Source organism: Lytechinus variegatus, chromosome 5 (genome assembly GCF_018143015.1).
Source record: "Lytechinus variegatus isolate NC3 chromosome 5, Lvar_3.0, whole genome shotgun sequence".
Lineage (NCBI taxonomy): Eukaryota > Metazoa > Echinodermata > Echinoidea > Temnopleuroida > Toxopneustidae > Lytechinus > Lytechinus variegatus.
In genome coordinates, this window is record NC_054744.1 from 28,104,285 (window position 1) to 28,124,351 (window position 20,067).

Consider the following 20,067-nt stretch of genomic DNA (forward strand, 5'->3'; position numbering starts at 1 on the left):
ATTTGCTGCAGGGCCATGTCTGCCACTCTTTACCCCCCCCCCCCATAAAAAAAATCAACATCTCCTGAGAAAAATCCGGAAGTTCACAGCCAACTTTTTCAGCAGCAGCAATGATTTTATTTCTTGAGGACTGGTAGCATCTTTACTGTAAATCCCTAGCTTCTGGGTTGATAATACAGTTGAATGGATTTCGTGAAATCTTTGAAACCGAATCAATTTTTTTTACTTGTTCAAAGGCTTTTTTTTCTTTTTTTCTCAAGTTTAAATGTCATTCAATTCTGAAGAGAAAATGAAATTTAAGCTGTTCAACACTGGATTCGAGTCGTGCATGGCAGTGAGCAATGATCTATATTAGCAGGCAGTATTTCAAATCAAATTATCAAAACCACATTATCAGCACTGATATAAGGGGAAAGGGGTGGGGGTAAGTGAACACGCCCCCTTTGACAAAAATAGTACATTTAAAGTACCAGCTGATGGTAAGCCCTTCCCCGCACTTTTTACATTTTGAATTGATGATGACATTGTCGCTTTTGAGTGAAGACTTTTCTTGCCCCCCCCCCCCATTCCGAAATCTTGGACCAACCGCTGTTGTGAGGGTAGGTTATTACCCAAAACGAGTGGAATAATGCAAATTAGCTAGAAACTGTATAGAGATCGTATTTTGACAGGAAATGGTAGCGTTTTGATTTTTAAAAGCGCCCCCCCCCCCCGATCTGTCGAATTTGACTCAGAATGGTGCCGTCGAACTCTCATCTTTTCTGGTTCTATAAGCACGATATATTGATTTTAGTCTTCGTAATCAAATAATTTTCTCTATATTTGAGAATTGCGAGAAAATTAGGCCAGTCTCAGCAAGACCTGATTAAAGTGTTCTGTGTATCCAAAAGACTAACATTCATCTGAAACAGCAATAACCCAAATAACTATAATACGCCCATTATGACTTAAGATGTTTACTAAGTAAAATCAAATATCTTTTGAAGATGAAAAGTAATGTCGACCGTTATGAATGGACGCTATCCCATTAGGCCAATTGTAAAATGGTGAGTAAATATACTTTAGCAAATAAACCACAGAGTTTCAATTGTATGATTCGACTTTGCATCTGCTAAACGGCACGTTTCAAATCGGAAAAGCAATATTATCAATATAATCAAATACCATTTGGTAAACTTATATACTTTATGTAAATAATGCAAATTTGATTTCAATTTTATGTCCATAAGTAAAATATAGATCTCTGTCAAATAATGCCTGTATTTGAATTCGAATTATTTTCTTATGCGTCAAAATGTATGCCTCATCATTCGTCTTCTCTGTTTGTAGCAAAGGGATATATGATCCCATTTACCAGGGTAATACTGGGATGATAAACCTCTTTCGAGCTGGATCAGAATTTAATTCAATATAAAAATGGTTCCTTCATTACCCATCTCTTTCTGGAAAAACAGAAGGCCTGCAAGCGCATGCAGAGATACCGCCTGGCGCCCGCCGGCCCCCCATCCCTCTACCCCTTGCAATGCACTCACACCAGAAGCGTTTTCTTCACTGCGGAGTTATTACATTTAGGGGCTACATGTTATTAATATAATAAGCGTAGCTTCTTTATCAACATTCTTCTGTCAAAGAGGGAATGTGTATTGGCTTTCTCTTCCAGATGGATACAACACATTGTATCAATTGACTGAGTAATTCCAGCCATTTGTATAATACTTATAATATGCATTTTGAGAAATCCCTTCTTATTTATTGCCCGACATGACCATATTGGTCAATGCCCTCGTCTTCGAATCGTAGTAAGAGGATATCTATTTTTCGCGAAATATTGTTGTTTCTCTCACAGGATGAATTCATATGATATGATGATTCGAGTGTTCATTACTTCTAATCCAAAAACATCATGAACATCGCCCGCTTTGGCAAAATACCATTCATGTATCATTATTATTATTTTGATATGATTGCATTTGCACCTCATGTAACACCATGATGAGACCAACGTTTTTTATGCTGATATTTTGGACAAATTGTAATATTTCTGAAAAATTGTGAACAGTAGATGAATGTTCTTTTATTCTGTCATGATTAAAAATAAAGGATGTCTGCAAAAAAAAACAGTATGAAAGTAGCTTCAAGTGGCCAATTTGGATATTCAGTGAAAATTATGCTACAGTATAAGATTTAGAAAAATACAAATACTAGGTGCATGTATTATATAATTATTGAATGAAACCAAAACTGACATCGTAACTTCCTGATCACTATCCTTCGTATAATATTGTAACCCCTATTATCATTATCATTATTAGTAGTCATATTCAGGACATTAATAACAATATCACCAATAATAATAATGATTATAATAATGATGACAATAAGCTGATTTTAATAATGATAATAAGAAACTAAAGATAATATTGATAATGATAATGATAACAATAACATCAACAAAATTAATATTTATAAAAAATAATAATAATCATAGCGATGATGGTAGTGATGATTATGATGATGATGATGGTCTCAGCAATGCTCGAGGACAGGGATAATGATTATGGTTATGATGATGACGAGGACGATCATGATAATGACGATGATGACGACGATGATGACGATGATTATGATGATAATGACGATGACGACGACGATGATAATGATGACGACGATCGTGATGATAATGATAATGATGATAGTAGCATCCCTCTCTTTGAGAAATAACATTTAGATAAGTTCTTCACTCAATCGGAAAATAGATCATAAACTGAAATGCGTCCAAGGCTTTATCAATGGCACGAACTTCATAAATTGGCAACAATGATGCATTTCAAAGCTACAGCATAACAACATCTTCATATTTTAGCAGTGCACTGTACTTTAAATGACCTTCAAAAATTCATGTTCAAAATATGAATATCTAATCGGAAAAATGATTGGCCATGGATACTAAATATTGGCATGGTATGTCAAGTCCTGTTCTTCGTGGGACACCAATGCCACACCCCCATTAACAAGACTTCATCTTTTTTTTTTCTTCTTCTGTGCTGTGTGACTGCATGCAGTGTCGTATATTCCTTAAAGCTAACAATCGTGATATTAATTATGATACACCGAGCCAGGATATTAAATTGGCCCTAAGCGACAAGACTGGAATATCAGTTCTTTCTTTATTGTATTAGACACAATAAAGCCATCGGTAAGGATTTGATGATATTTTATCCGCCGATGTGAGAGGCCTTGGAGGGCGTATACCAAATTAGCTCATACCCATGTCTGATGACCGAATATTTTTCGCACTGTTAATGAGCAGATATTCATTCCAAGTCGAAATGATTAAAACAATGAGTTGAGTGATCATCATTATGATTGTTGCAATATTGCTACATTAAAATTCTATGTTCAGTTTAAACTCATAACATTTCATCAAAATTAATGTCGAAATCAAAAATTAGTCAGCCAATAAGTGCACCTTGTGATTTTTTTTAAACATATTTTTTTAATTGTGCCAAAGATATCCCGACTGCTTATTTGTTTTTAGAAGCTAAATGATACTATGACGGTTGAAAAATAACAATGCTTAAAATCAATCTTTCAAAGAAAGGCTCTTACCAGTTTATATACACACCATTTGAGTCTAAACATGCATATCAATAAATGTTCTAGACATGTCGCCTATTGATATGTTGTCAATACAGTACATATAATGTCTTTATATTTATGTATAAGATATTATGCTACCAGCAATTACCATAATACACCGTCAGACAAGTCGTTGGTGGGGCGTCAGCCCTCACCATCCGATTGTAATTTTCTTTTTTTGCATGGTCAGCCCCCCCCCCCCACATTTCCAAGCCGTTGCGCGAACCATGATACATATAAAATCAAAGTTTCACAGAGCAGCAATACGATGTAGAGCAGGTCATAGTATACATTGAAGTTCACGTGCTCTTGGTCAGCTGTAGTAATTAGAGTTGAAGAGAAACAGAGAGGGGTAGATGAGATACCGAAATATTTAATACCATCGAAAGTGTTGGACAGTGGCGTAGTCGGCAAATAAATTTTTAAACGGTTCAAAGTTTTTATGTGGATCGTAATTATCTTCAAACTTAAAATTAAAAAAAAATCACAATTTTAAACGTAAAGATTCTTCATATTTACTTCATTTGAAAAATAGTAGGCCTATCAAGGGGCAATTGCAAAATAAAGAGAATAACAGAATTAGAATGAATTCCAATGGGTAAATTTAAAGATATTCGATGAAATTTAAATTTTACATGTTTCTATGAAGAGAATATAGTTTTACTTGAATACTTACACTTTTCTATAGTTTTTTTTAATACATATTGTTTATCATTTATAACACTGTTTTTCTTTTGGGGGATGATGGGAGGGGAAGTAGGGGGCTTCATCTCCCAAACCCCTAAGTATCCAGTGATGTTGGAAGGCGAAACAACTGGACGCGGGAGATTAAGAGGAGGGTTATCTAATTCGATGTGATGGTTATACAACAGTTGTTCTCCCTTCCCGGTGTTAAACCAACCGAGATGCCATCCCGAAATATCCAAGCTATTTTCCCCATCTCCCAACATGCCTAAAGATAAAAAGATAATTTGTTGAATAAAGGGGATGATAGACCGACGGGGGATCCTGAAATCCTGACCCCAAAGCTGATGTTCAGAATTGTTGGTTGTGTCGTTGTTTGTGTTGTTATTTGTTTATTTGTTTGTTTGTGAGTCTGTCGGGTCACCCAGAGTGTTCATCATTATGCATGCAATATATAAAGAACAGGATAACCAAAATTTCCCATGAATGGTTGTGGGTGGATTGATAGCAATGTCAGTAATATAGTAATCTGGCTGGTCTATCTGTATTCATAGTATAATTGTACTCTTACCCTCCCTCCTCTCTACAACCCCCCCCCCCCTCTCCCTCCCCCTCTCTCTCTCTTAATTCTCTTTATTTATTTTCTTTTTTCCTTTCTTTCTTCCCCCCTTCTCTCTCTCTCCCCCCTTCCCCAACTCTCACCCTCTCTTCCAATCTCCCTCTTTCATCTCTCTTTCTTTCTTCCATCTCTGCCTACCACCCCATTTCTTCCGTTTCAGTATTAAGTTAATAATCAATTCAATCATTTCACTTGTAATTCCCTATTCTATTTGTCTTACTTTTCTGACGTAAATGACATTAGTTTCAGGGTCAGTCGTCATTACCTTCCACAAGTCAATTTTATCCACCCATGATTATTGGTATTCCGCTATTTTAATTGAACAATTACTCTAAATTGAAATACCGGTTTAACGTGATGTATTCATTAATAGCTGATAATGTACACGCAGAGTTTTCACACCGCTGCGCAGCGCAGAACAAATCCTGGAACACAGCAAATGCTCGTAAAAAGCAAGTCAAATCACAATGAAAATCTTGTAGGTCTTTGTCTAAAATTGGTGAATCGGAACAGCGGTTTCTTCCTACGCTTCGGAGCTGACAAAAAATTGCAAATACGTCCTTTATCCAGAATCCTGGGGAGCGTTTCATCAATATTTTCATCCGACAAGTTGTCAGATCTGACATCTTTCCATGATTTTGATTGGCTGAGAGGTACTGTTCCTATGGTAACTGTTGGATAAAATGGGACTTGTCGGATAAAACGTCCGACAAGTTCTTTCATGAAACGCCCCACAGGACGAAACCGTCGATTCCATTCACCAACCCTCGACAAAGACTATATCGTCATGAAGGGATTTTTTTATGACAACACATTTCTGAAAGAGTGTATAGCGTAGCGGTTGCGAGCATTCCCTCATATTGTATACAGAGCAAAGTCGTTATTGAGAGACGCAAATTTCAATTTTACACCGAACCATTTGAAGCGAAAGATAATGTTATTTATCATGTTGCTTTCAGACATTTTTTCTCCATATTGTGTCGTCTTTAGTCAAATCAATGATAATTTTGATTGATAATAATAAGAAATCCAAAGCAACCAAGCGTACGTGGAATAATGTTTAATTCCAGCAGAAATTATGAATCATATCTATACTGCTTTTCAACGGTCTTTATAATTATTTTCAGCTACACTGGATAATGAAGAAAGTGCATTCAAACGTTATAGAGCATTTTATGTTCTTGATAAAAGGCGTATGAATTAAAACACTTCTACTTGAATTATATGCCGTTACCATGGTGACAATGTACATAATGGAAGATTGACTTTTAAGACAAAGTGTATAATCAATCAGAAATAAAGAAAGATGATAGCTCCTCATGATGTAATCAAGTTGAATGATATCGAAAATAATAAATGAAATAGTACAACGTTTTAATCCGTTGATGTATTCATGGTAGGAAAGATAGTACATGACTTGTGGATGATGATATGAACTTCTGCTTTGAAATAGACTCTTTTGATTAAAACAAAATCAACCGCTGAAATCAAAGCCAGGACATAAATCAAGTACTGTTCAATAACACTTTTTATATATAATTAACAGATGTTTCTATCATAGCAAGTTATTAAACGGTTACAGATCTCGGTTTTATTATTTTTTATTAACTCACAATCAATAAAATACAAATGAACAAACATAGAGTTAAAAAGTAGGATAGTGCTTTTTATTTAGTGATTGCATGCATGCCATCTTATGTATGTGATCTAATGTTCCCCCTTATTTGCATTTCTGTAGCAATAAAACCGTTCTTCTGTTATTCAGTAATAGAGTTCGATATTTATATCTCCTATTTTTCCATGAGACATCATGAAAAGCTCACAGCTACCTTTAAAATCAATTCTTCCGTCGGCGCGGAAGGAGTATCTTCGAAGAAAACACATTTCGGAACGCTCTTTTTGCAAATCGTGCGTGCAAAAATCGCTGCGACGCGTTTCGCCAACCTGTCACGCTCGAACGGGCAATATCAGCTAAGAGAGTACCTTGATCAAGTCGATCGTACTCAGCTAAATGCACAGCAATAGTCTTCAAACCCAGACAGTAGTGTTGATAGGATAAACCCTATTCCAGCTCCTAATCCAGGACGTTATCGTTTAATAGTCCTCTACTTTTGTCAATCAAGCTCAGTGGCGAATCCAGGTGGGGGCACATCCGGCCCCCCCCCCCCCCCGAGGCACAAAACATATTTTGTAGGGAAATATGTCATTCATACCCCTTTTCTTCTTTTTGGCTGTCAAATATTTCTGGAACGAAATTTCCTCGAGTTGGTAGTGAAACCCTTTTTTTTGGTGCTTGTCAATTTTTTTCCTGTATAAAAATGCCCCCCCCCTTGGAAAATCCTTGATCCTTGGAAAATCCTGGATCAGCCCCTGATCACAGAAAACAGTACAAAAATTTTCTAGTGAATGATTATTAATTTTCGCAGTTGATATCAATGCATTACTTGTACCCTATCTACCCCCCTCCTTGATTCGTGTCTTTTTGTATTCTTTGTTTTTTTTTCTCTGTCCCTTTTCCTACATTGTATTTACTACAATGATATGATATTCTGGTTTTTCTTTTTTATTAATATTGTTGTCTTTTTACTATGTTTTGGCGATCCAGCCTTACAGGTTTCTGATAACCTTCATGGAAAGCCACGCAATGTATTTTATTATCTAATCACATTATTTGATGTTTCTTTGTATTTTTATCCTATTTTGCGAAATAAAGATTAAATTGAATTGAATTGATCAAGCCCATTACAATTATGAACGTCAAACCACCCCTGTTGATTTTTGTTGGTATTGCTACACAGTGCGTAAAAAGGCCCTTTATTCTATAGCAAAACATTTACAAACCCCCTATCGTTGGAATAGGGAGTGTCAGACCCTGTCCTATGGTCAAACTCAAAATCAACCAATTTCTGGTATGTACATTTTAAACAGAAAATGATGCACTGAACATACATTGCTTAGTCTTTTTATTTGAAGTCCTATGTATTTTGACCAATCCTTTCAAGAATCAAGAGTAGATGTACAGATCTTCAAGATAGCCTTCTTTGAAGTGATGTAGATGACCGATTGAAAGTGCACCATACACAGTCACCTCTTTTAACCCGTCCCAAGTGGTAGGATATCCGTAAACCCGATTGTTCTGTTTCCCCGAGGGTTATACTGGATTTATGATTTATTTGATTTAATGGTTCACATCTGCATGTTCTTGGTGGTCAATGACTACGAATACGAGATGCATTGCGATATAATGGGGGATGAAATATAAAGGTACACAGTCTGTACACAATGCACAGCAAAAACTGTGGTGTTAACCGGTGTACATAGAGGACCACACCAGTCATTTTACACCGGTGTTAAATTGGTGGTGTTAGTTTTACACCTATTGGTGTTATTACAACACCTTTGGTTGTTACATTTACATTCTTTGGTGTTATGTTCAATCTTTAGGGTGTAGTTTTAACACCTCAGGATGTGGTCCTCTATTAACACCAATCGGTGTCAGTTTTAACACCACAGTTTTTACAGTGTGGAAACCAATATCCTCCTTCGTTGTCGTATACCCTGTGGAAAATTAATCTTAAAGGGGCATGCACTATCATACAAGTATATATATAGGTCAATCGCACCCCTTGTACTGTAGCTCATGGCGATTAGAACACTTAATACAAATACAATTCATTTTATTGTTTTAAATTAAATAAGTTAAGATTATTTTGAATGCAATGATTATAACGAATATTTAAATGTATCATTCTAATAGTTTCGTTATTTGACAAAGCGACAGGGAAAAACAAGATCTGTAATCATTCTAGTTGGCAAAGCTTACACAATCTATTTGAGAAAGATGTCAAATATATCACATTCCATAATATCATATTATCTTTTAATCCTAATATGAATTGCGGGCATATTTGATCCCGGCTGATGATATGCCGTCTGTGATAATAATTAGCGAATGAATTAAGTAATCATATTAATCACCTTCAATTGTCTACGACAGAACTTACTCAAGGCCGCTCATTCCCTAACCCTAAGCGTCACATCAATATCTTCCCTCTACTTCTGTGTTCAGCCGTTTTATTTCAATTTTTATATTTCAATTTTAAAAACAAATTCTGAACCAAAATGATATCGATAGTTTGGAATAAAGTGATATTGATCATTTTGAACCAAATGAATATCGATAATTTCTTCCTCCCTTTCTCGCGTGAAAGTGGTGACTACTAGTATTGCTGTAGCGGTGGTTTTCAATACGATTACCATCGATCTGACACGCATAAATAGCTGTTTTTGACTGCGGGGGTTGGGGCCCACTCCTAGGCCATCTCAGTCTGAAATACATTATGTCTGCACCAGTCTGCGGATCGGTATTTTTCCAATTTTTTTCTGACCTGAATCTAGGCAGTGGTGAATGAATAAATTTGATGAAAAGTGTTTTTGCTGCGTATACTTGAGATGTGGAGTATCTGCTAGTGGCTTGATTCTAACAATCCACTGCTAACCACTATTCATGAGGAAATACTTATTAGCGTCATTAAAAACGCACCAGAATAACTTTTAGGTACTCTCAGTAAAAACACTGTTACTTTTCTCCATACACAACGTTTTTTTTTACTATATGAACTTTGCAGTAGTTGTTTAAACATGTGAACGTCTTTAACAACCAATTTAATCTTCAATACATCATTTATGATTGTTTTAACTATTGAATAAATATACTGTAAAGTTTATAATTGTAGTAAAGAGCGATGTACAAAATTTCAAACAGCGTTTTTTTAATGTGTAGATATTACTCTTTAAAATTATATTTATTAATTCAGACCACTTCTATAAAAGCTGTTTAACGTACGCTGTCAAATTGAAATTATTATCTATCTATTTTCCTTCACTCCAGGTATTTGGTGATGCATCGGTAGCACAGTCTGTTCTGAGTAGCGAGGCTAATGGCGGCTTTCTCTCAATCAATTGGGGATGGGGAATCGCCGTCACACTCGCCGTTTATTTCGCATCTGGTGTATCAGGTAAGAGATGGGAGGAGGACACTGGTGTATATATTGGGGGTGCTTGAGGGCATTGCCCTTAAAGAATATCACCAAGCAAAAACGATGAGAAAAAGAAAGAAAAGTAAAGGGAAAAGAGTGAAATGAATAATATTATTTTCTAAATACATTGTCAAGATCTATCATACAATTGGCCGTTCTTATTTAGAGTTTCACGTGTTTGCTCGATGGTGGTTTTTCAGTAAAAATGAAATTTTGCTCCTTGCACCGTGTTTGGCCCCTCAATTTTTTGGCTAATTACGCCTTATGGGGGAGGGTGTGTTTCAGACATATCTTACAAATAGATTACAAATATCATGTAGAGGTGCCGTGGCCGAGTGGTCTAAGGCGCCTGAATATACATGGAAATTCGGGGGTTTGATCCCCCACCGCGGCACCGATGCCCGTGAGCAAGGTATTTAATCGACAATGCTCTTTTATCCTGCATTCAAATAAATGAAAATGCTAAACGCAATCTTGGTAACTACGTGTGCAAATAAAAAAAAAACAGATGTGCCTACGTCGCGAAACAGAATCAGTTTATAAAAAAGTTGCAAAGTCGGAATCCAATAAGCGATACAAGTAATTTAATTCATTTCATAGGCATACAAGTAATTTCATATAGGCAATACGGAATGAGTTTCGTTTCGCCCATTCAAAGAACATACACCGTAAACTACAATATATATGTATATGTATATATATATATCTCTCTCTCTCCCACTCGATCTCTTGTTCTATATCCTCCTTAGGTGCCCACATAAACCCAGCAGTGACCTTGGCCTTTGCCTGCTTGGGACGGTTTCCTTGGAAGAAGGTCCCGTTTTACATCTTGGCTCAGATGGTCGGTGCCTTTGTCGCAGCTGCCTGTGTGTTCGGAGTGTATTCAGGTAAGACTTAAAATAAAACAAATCACTTTTGGCTGTAAAGGAGTAGGGGAACATGTTTGATATTTTTTAAAAAATGTAATTTCGATTGAATGACATGAAGGGGGAGAATTACATATGTAAATCATTTTTATACGGAGATTAATGGCTGTTCAGATGTACTCTGCTAGCGATATGGACAACGTCTGCTGTGCCATAAGCACAGTTTATTAACATTTGGTCTATTTGGGTTACAGAAAACAAGTTTTGTTTTTGTTGTTGTTGTTGTTTCGCGAGGATAATTTTGTTATTTGTCAAAATGTTATCATTACGCCAGCAGTCATACCAGTTGAACCAACTCCAAAATAACCACATCTATTATGCCTAACCCAATAACATATCATCAGTCGGATAGGAATCAGTTACGTTATGGGACAATCATGGTATCTAGTTTGTCAATTCCGATGTTCACTGGCCACTATATCATTTGTCGTCTTAAATTGAGTTTGAACGAAGAGAGGCCCGACCAAAATGGTATGGCGGGATAAGACCACGATAACATAAAACGTACTGATCTCAGAAATTTGTTCAGAGTCGATTTCAGCTGCGATGAACGAGGTCCAAAACTCGTAAAATGGGTTGTAATCGAGCCCCCCCCCCCAAAAAAAAGAGAGAGATTTGTTTAACCGTTTGTCCTATCGAACTTGTATGGATCCATGGCGGGATTCATTGCAGTTTGGGCAAATATCTATCCTCTATTCAAATATTGCTCCAGGAGTGTGGGTTACCCTTGGGTAGGCACAGCACAAAGCCTGCCGACATCAACTATTCCATCATGGTGCAATGCCTTTAGGGGTCTGCATTTTCATGATTCACTTTTCCTTTAAAACGAATAAAATATGCAAGTGGGAGAACATTTTGCGAGATTTTTTTAAGGACATGAACTTAAAATAAATTGACAAATAATATGCGAGCTGTATGCGGTGTAATCAAGGGCGCAAAATATGATTTAAGGTTCGAAAGTTATCGTTCGCCGGGGGTCACTTTCGTTCATAGAGCTATTAACAGAGCTATTATCTCTGTTAGCTCCATGTTCGTTCTTTTCAAATCTCAAGCGCATGTTTTGGTTTTGCGCACGTTTGACAGTCTTTTGCCGCATAAATCCGAATGTCGGACTTCGTCGGTTTGTTTTCTTTCTTTGATTTTTTTTTACACCCGCGTCCTTGCGAAACCTTCATAAAACGTCCTTGAGCCCCGTATGAACAATACTGTCCTGATATTTATGATTTGGAAAGTATAATAAAATACGAGATATTGAACATGTTGAAGGAAATTTGATTAAAAAATTTAGGATGCTGAAATTGCAATATTATGCCCTACAATTAACATGGTGGGGAAGGAAAGGGGATGGATGGCTGATAAAAGTAGCTTTTGGCAAAAACGATTGATACCGAGTCTCATTCAGAGAATGTAGGGGGGAATCCCGTACCTTTGGTCGAACTTGTCAAAAAGCATGCCAAGTTCGTTATTGAAATCGGAAATTAATACAAAGTCTTTGGATCCAGGCACAGCTTCCGAGATTACACAAAACGACTACTCATTTCATACGACTGTGATTAGCTATCAATGACGAATCCAAGTTGGATTTTTACAAAGGGATTGTAGGGCGATTTTAATTAGTAATCAATCGTCGACATTATAAAATGAATTGTTGATTCAGAAAAAGATACGACTGAAGTCTCTGTATTAATTACCGGTAAGACAAAAATCTTTATCTTGTTTGGTGAGGCGACTTCTCAATATATAGAGAGGGGCTAGCAATATCATTGCCCACAAAGTTGAGGGGACCCCCCTCCCCACCCCTGGACTAGCTTTGTTCTATACTTTTGGCACCAAATCAGTGACTGAGTGTCAGAGTTCCGAGCACTCTATTGTTTATGCAGTAATCAATGGCACCTCCCCCTTCCTACCCTGTCTAAAACAATAGAACTTGACGTAAATTCTTAATTCAGACAGAATTTGTGAAATATGCATGGAGATATGCATTTTTGCAAAATAATCTACAAAGTACAATGACCTTGGACACAACAAGGAACAAAATAACATAATTTTTTTTTCGCTTTATTCTCCTCTTCGTTTTAAACCTTGTGGTTCCGAATTCATTTTCTTCGTATACCAAAGATATATTAGTCCGAAAGATCAGTCAGTGTTTTGGCATTTATATATACGAACAAGTCGGAAAATAAACTTTCAGATCTAACGAACACCCCCTCGAGGTTTCTGTATTTTCAACTCTATACTTCCTATTTGTGATATATCATTTTCCTAATCTCCATCGCTATCATCATCATCATCATCATCATCGCCATCGTCGTCATCATTCATCAATATCATCACGTTATCATCATCACGATATCATCATCATCATTTTGATTGATTCTATCACTTCAAAAACAAATCAGTCAGAAATGACTAATAAATAGGGTCGCTAGATGCAACTGTTATTCTAGTCATATTTTACTATTTTCTAGTCGTATTCTACTAGAATAGAGTTATTTCTGACTAGAACATAATTCACACGTGTGACTAGACATATCAGTTGCATCCAGCTGACTACTGGTCTAGTCAGTTTGACTGAGTTGTTTTAAGAGTGTTCCATAGACTACAATTTTAACTTTAACAAAGCCATACAAAGCGATCCAATTATTTTTCTACATTCTTTGTGATTTCCTTTCAAAATCAAACTTATCCAATGACTATGAATGTCCGACCCCATGACAGCAAGAGAAGAGGGGTGAGGAAATGCTCCTCTTCCGTTCATCTGGACCCCTTTCCTGTACCCCAAACCCCCAGTCCCAGCCAAGTTTTATTTTTGTTTTGATGTCAACAAGGAGATGCTTCTCTGAGCTCTCAAAATCTTAGTTATGCGACAGTCAAATCGATAAAACCAACTTTAGACCGATCAAAGCTCGGTTTGGATCGGTTTCGCTGGTGTGCGTGACTTAACTATTTATTCAGAGTCAAACTCCGGTCATATTGTACAACACAGTTTTGTGTTGAGGGTGGCCCACTTGGAATAAAAAAGGTACCCCGGAATGAAAATAATCATATCTAAATAAAAAAAAGAATAAAATTCATAAAATGCATACCATCGGTTACTTTGGACTAGGTTACGTTGTTACTGGAGCTAGAAAATTTTCCATGTTCCTGTCTATTGCTGACACTATTTTTACGATTTCAAAGTTTTCCCTAGAAAGTAATGTATGGAACTTTGTCTTTAGGAAACCAAAACCCAAGATGAGAAGCAATCTTATTGGAAAGAGTAAAATAAGAACAATTTAAAACAAGTTTCATCAAAATCGGTTGTGAAATAAGCAAGTTATTTGTAAAATGCTTCGAGCAAGAGAAGTGAATGAGCAAGAATTTGACATTTTCCATGTAAAAATCTAATCTTGTGATAGACTTTGACATAATATTAATCCCATATTTCACCCTCTCTTTCCTTTTCTCCTTTTTTCTTGGTCGTGGTTTTTTTTAGGGGGGTCATGGCCCTTTAATATGCTCCCACCCCCTCTACCTGTACTCAGTGTAATGGCAAGGTAATCCCAATACTTTCGTTCATTTATCACCTAATTTGTTACGTAACAATCAAATGGGGGTAAATTGGCATGAGGTTATCCGGAAATAAACATTCATAAATTTGAAGAAATTATGCCAGCCCTGGACCAACCTTATAAAATGATATTCAAAACAACAAAATAACCAATATAACTTCGAGTGCAATCGAATACAGTAAAATTAGAATAATACTTCTCTCTTGTAAAGCAGTTCTGTACTAAAGAGACCACCCTGGGTAAATGAAACAAAATAAATCAAAATGAATACTTCTAAATAGCGTTTTGTTTGTTTTAAAGTGGTCAATTAGAGCAAAAATATATGTATTTTTGTATCGTTTATGCATTGTTATTTTGTGTTCATTCCATCACAAGATTTATATAAATATAATTTGTATTGAAATGTGGGTGTTCTACCTATTGTCCAATGAGAAGATTCGTCAAACTGGATTCAATTTAATTTCTCTCACTGCAATTTGGAATCGGTGAGACATAACGAAAATATCAACGGCCGGGAAAATAGAAAATCAGGCCTTTATTATATTTCTTTTCTGAAATGGATTACCCTTTAAATTTTAAGACTTTATCTTTTATTTGGTTCTGTTTATTACTGCGATTCAGTCATATCAGTTTCACTGTCTACTTTCTATCCAACTACAAAATTAATTTATTTTGTGGTATCTGATAAGCCTCGTGAGAGTTCTATTCGTAGATGGCGCGCTTCCGATTCGGTTGTCAGTGCCACAGACTGACTGCCTCTGGATAATAGGGCACTGTGGGAAGGCATACTGATGAAATCGAACTAATACTTCAGGGTAAAGGTACACAACATTACCTATATTGTTTTTCCTTTTTACTTTTACGATTCTACTTTTTCTTCTCGTTTCTATCTGTCTCTCTTTCTCTCTTCCCACGTTTTCTTATTTTCCTCCTATATGATTTCTTACTTGTGGGAAAATGATATCTGAAGCCCCTCCCATGCCCTCGCCCAGTACCCCCCCATTAGGGTATATGGGAAGGGGGTACAATGCAATAATTTTACGATGACATTATGTGAATTCTTATTGAAATACATTTAAAACTTGCCTGTATGTCGACATCAGAAATATGCTACTGCGCACTTTAGCCTTCCCTTCTTCCCCCTTAATGTTGTTCTTTCTTTCTTTCCTTCAGATTCTTGATTTTTTTTTCAGACGTGTATCAATTAGATATTTAAAAAAAAAGTTGTCATGCCTTTCGGATGGTGACACCTTTAGTGTTACCATCCGAAAGGCATGACTAGGGCTCGAACCTTAAACCACCGCATCAATGTCCCCACCCTCACCTACAGCCTCAGTTACAGGTGTACACCATAACGTCGAGTTGGATGGCTGTTGGGGTAGGGCGATGTAATGTGGAAATTGAAAGTGGCTGTAAATAAAGGCCACCGCACACCTTACGACTGTTCGCGATCCGATTTTGGAACAAACCGCACTTTGCTCATTTTCTGAAAAAGTGAATGGAACATATTTTATTTGAGGTTAAAATTAATTGAAAGACTACGAATATAACCATTTAAAAAAATTACAAGCCTTTATTTTAGAGTGTAAAGCCAAATTAGTTTCAAATCGTAGCCAATCGTTCGACTGCTATGACGTCATTACGACTAGATATTAAAGTCGCTTTTATTCTAAGAAGGATGATAGCATAGTCATAGATTTGAACATAGGTATTCGTACGATGATTTAGAACATTACACAGTAAGATATTCCAAGTCTCAATATTAGCATCAAATTCTACTACATTTTTTTATTCTAAAATCGGGTCGCAGACCAATCGTAAGGTGTGCGGTCGTCTTAATGCAGTAACTGTAGATACTTGATTCTAACTTCGTAAATTCTGAGACGGACATAATCTGAAGTTCACAGAAAATCAAAAGAGAAAACATGAACTTTTATTTTAAGGTCTATAAACTTTTAACCATTTCAGATGCTATCAATGCCTTTGACGGAGGAACTCGAGCAGTACTCGGCGAAAACGGGACAGCTGGTATTTTTGCAACCTATCCGAAGGACTTCCTTTCAATCTGGAGTGGACTTGGCGATCAGGTATGCCAAAATTGTATGGCGGAGTTTTAATCAAGAATGTTTAAACTTTAAATACAAAACATTTAAATTCAAAAAGGTCTTATAATTGAGAAATACCTTCCTTTTACTTTGTTTATGTAAGTGATTTCTATTTTACCAATCGATCATATTCTCACACCCACACCTTCTCTATTGCTTGGCAAGTGTCCTAATGATCATCCATATTGCATAAAGACTATATCTATACGAAGAACGTTTGAAGACATTGGTCATGTTGGTGGAACTATGTAAAGTTTAGGCTACAAATGAGAAATACCCTCTGAACTGTGACCTAATTGTTAATTGAATTATTAAATAATTATGTTTCAATTGAGAGTAGGCCCTATACTACATGTACATGTATGTTCTTCAGAAATTTGAATAAAGTCAAAATCCCTGGCTCAAATTCAGGATGGACTTCAATGACCCTATCTTGTGTATTTTTACCCCGTCAGATACTAGGCACTGCTCTTTTGATGTCCTGCATATTGGCTATCACGGACAAGAGAAACAACTCGCCTCCTAACGGGATGGAACCCCTTCTCATTGGTCTCGTTGTGTTCAATATTGGTATTTGCTTCGGGTTCAACTGCGGCTACGCCATTAACCCAGCCAGGGACCTGGGCCCTAGGTTATTCACCGCCTGCGCAGGTTATGGTCAAGATGTATGGACGTGAGTATCCCCCCTCCCCTTCTCCTATTACCATTCACAGATTAGAGAACGAATTTATTTTGATATACGAATCCAGGATCTTCAATCTTAGAAATTTGACAATGGGGACGAACAGGATGAAAATGAAAAAAAAAATGAAAATCCATAATTTATTGTTCGAAATAGACATGAAATGAAATACTCCGAAAATTTGCTTTGCCCAATTGATCGTGGGCCCGGCAGCCACTGTGCAGCGCCAGATGTACCTCTGTCTGGATCCGCCTCTGGTAGCATGGGTGCCACTGCCCCTGATAATCATGCCTACGTCGGGAAGTAAACCTTGCACGTTTTTTTTTTCCATAAAGCATTTCATCCTGCTCCTGTATCGCTGAGAGTAGACATTAAACATTATAACAAGTATCTGTGTAAAAAAAAATCAAATGGGCAAATTCCCAGGGTAAATTCACTTTCGTCGAGCCTCTTTTTTACTTTTAGGGAAGCTTTTCTGTATCTCACATTTTATATAAAATGTTCAAACTGCAAATTACATTAATCATCGATTTTTCCATATTTTTTATGTCCTTAGTCCCAATGGTATGCATTGGTGGTGGGTGCCCATAGTAGGACCCTGTGTGGGCGCCATCTTGGGTGGATACCTCTACGTGTTCACTGTCGAGCTTCATCACGACACAGAAACAGCATCGGCGAGAGACGAAGATGGAGGAGGAGACTACCGTAAGTTCTTTAGAGACAGTCCTTGCAATTCATGATGGCCTTATTAGAGGAACCTGCTTTTTCGTGCTGCTCAGCACGGGTAGAACCAAGGGGGGGGGGAGCACCAGGGTCCCCTTTCAGTCTGCATGCACTACGACCACGATAGAAATTTTGATTGACATTTTGGGTATTGACAAAAGACTAGCTGCATGAAATACAAATTGATTTTCTTTTTTCATTTGTAAACTGGGAGGGAGAACTGGTGCACCTGTCATGACCAAGGAGTTTAGGTTGCATATCCAGGCCACTTTCCGTGAGTGAATGGTTTCCATCAAACTAGCTCCCATGGGTGAATATGTGGGAATATTGTAAGAGGAAAAATGATATGAATTGTACCAAGAGAGAGAAAGAGAGAGAGAGATTAGTGGGGGGATTAGTAAGGAAACTGTAATACCAATTATTTCATTGAGAACAAATGCGTCACCTAGCGTATCAATGATAATTGAAAGAGAAACAAATTGAAACGGCGCGTTATTGAGGACAGAGAGAGGAAAAGACAGAGATAGTAAGACGAGGGAGGAAAAGACAAGGAAAGGGAAAGAGAGGGGCAGATAGGAGAATTAAGAGGGGAGGAGGAAAGGGATAGGTGGGACCTATAGTGGAATAGCAACAAAAATATAGTAATTTTTAAAATAAGATACTTAAGGAGTGTCAGATAGATAATAATTGTCTTTGTATTATTTGTTGATCTATATTTTTACTTTAAATAGTTTTTCTTATTGTAGATAGAAATATCTAATTTTACAATAATTCAATTTGCTATTGTTCATTTGTGTTCAATGCAATGATTATTTTTATTTCAAGAGATAGGGCCTACCATTTTGTTCATGGTTTCCAGAAAGGTCTTTCCCTTGAACTTGCATGATTTGAAAAAAAAATTCTAATATATCATTATCATTTCCTTTATATATTGAATTTTTAATTCATTTCATATTGCAATTAGGGATGGCTGATTTAACGGGAAAAGGCGAAGACAACCCAGCTATTCAGAACCACGGCGAAGCATGAGTGAACGGATACATGGACAGCGCCATCTCTCGTCAACACCGCGTTCAACACGATGTGATATCAAACTTCTGAAGCTGCAACAATCTGTGGTTATTGCCTGTGTGACCGAGCCGACATCTTTGGAGTATTAACAATGGTCTCAGATGTGCAGCATTTTTTTTCAATCAGAAATGGGGTATCAATATGTTGGTTTGTTGTTTGCTCTTTATATTAACGTTTCTTCTTTTTTTCTCTCTCAGATAACTATTAAAAACAACTTCTCACTTTCTCTTCTTTCATTTCTCTCACTTTCTCTCTCTTCCCATCCCTTTCCATTCTCCCTTCCTCCTCTTTCATACTTTCTAGTAACTTGTTTAGAACATGCGCCCATCTTGTCATGCAAATCAAGAAAAGCAGGATCTTGATAATTGATTAAAAGGAAAGAACATTCTGATCGTACTGTACTGCAATCTCAGGATTTTGATATCTGGATTATATTATAATGGAGATCTTGAAACTTCTTTCACGATATTAGAGTTATGCGGAAAACATGGTATTGATGTTGATTTAGAGAGAATAAACAGATTCTGTTTTATTTTGTTTATTATATTCTTTTCATCATGTAACGATATTCGAATAATTATTATTAATGACTTGCTTTGTTTCCAGTCCTAAACAATGTATATTTACACTTTAAGAGGAAAATGGTTAATCATGTTACACAGCAAAAACTGTGGTGTTAACCAATGTACATAGAGGACCACACCAGTTATTTTACACCGGTGTTAAATTGGTGGTATTAGTTTTACACCTATAGGTGTTATTACAACACCTCTGGTTGTTACATTTACACTCTTTGGTGTTGTGTTCAATCTCTAGGGTGTTATTTTAACACCTCAGGGTGTGGTCCTCTATTAACACCAATTGGTGTCAGTTTTAACACCACAGTTTTTACAGTGTAATTGTAAGATCACCTTATAGCAATGCCACGCTGAGTATAACTTTTAGAGCGACTCAGTGGAGAATAGACGGGGGTGACCAAGGATAATCGGGAGAGGAGAAATGGAAATGGAAAGGGATGAAATATCATA

The 20,067-nt window shown here is 36.7% G+C and overlaps 1 protein-coding gene across 1 annotated transcript in view; it reads left to right on the forward strand.

Annotated features, from left to right (window-relative positions):
* LOC121415867 (aquaporin-9-like) overlaps positions 1–19,763 on the forward strand; it is a 39,710-nt gene extending 19,947 nt beyond the window's left edge. Inside the window, exons 2-7 of the mRNA XM_041609243.1 lie at positions 9,834–9,960; positions 10,731–10,868; positions 16,427–16,545; positions 17,019–17,236; positions 17,802–17,950; positions 18,933–19,763. Coding sequence (XP_041465177.1) covers positions 9,834–9,960; positions 10,731–10,868; positions 16,427–16,545; positions 17,019–17,236; positions 17,802–17,950; positions 18,933–18,997 — 816 coding nt within the window. The 3' untranslated portion in view covers positions 18,998–19,763. The remainder of the gene's footprint in view (positions 1–9,833; positions 9,961–10,730; positions 10,869–16,426; positions 16,546–17,018; positions 17,237–17,801; positions 17,951–18,932) is intronic.
* The last annotated feature ends 304 nt before the right edge of the window (positions 19,764–20,067 follow it).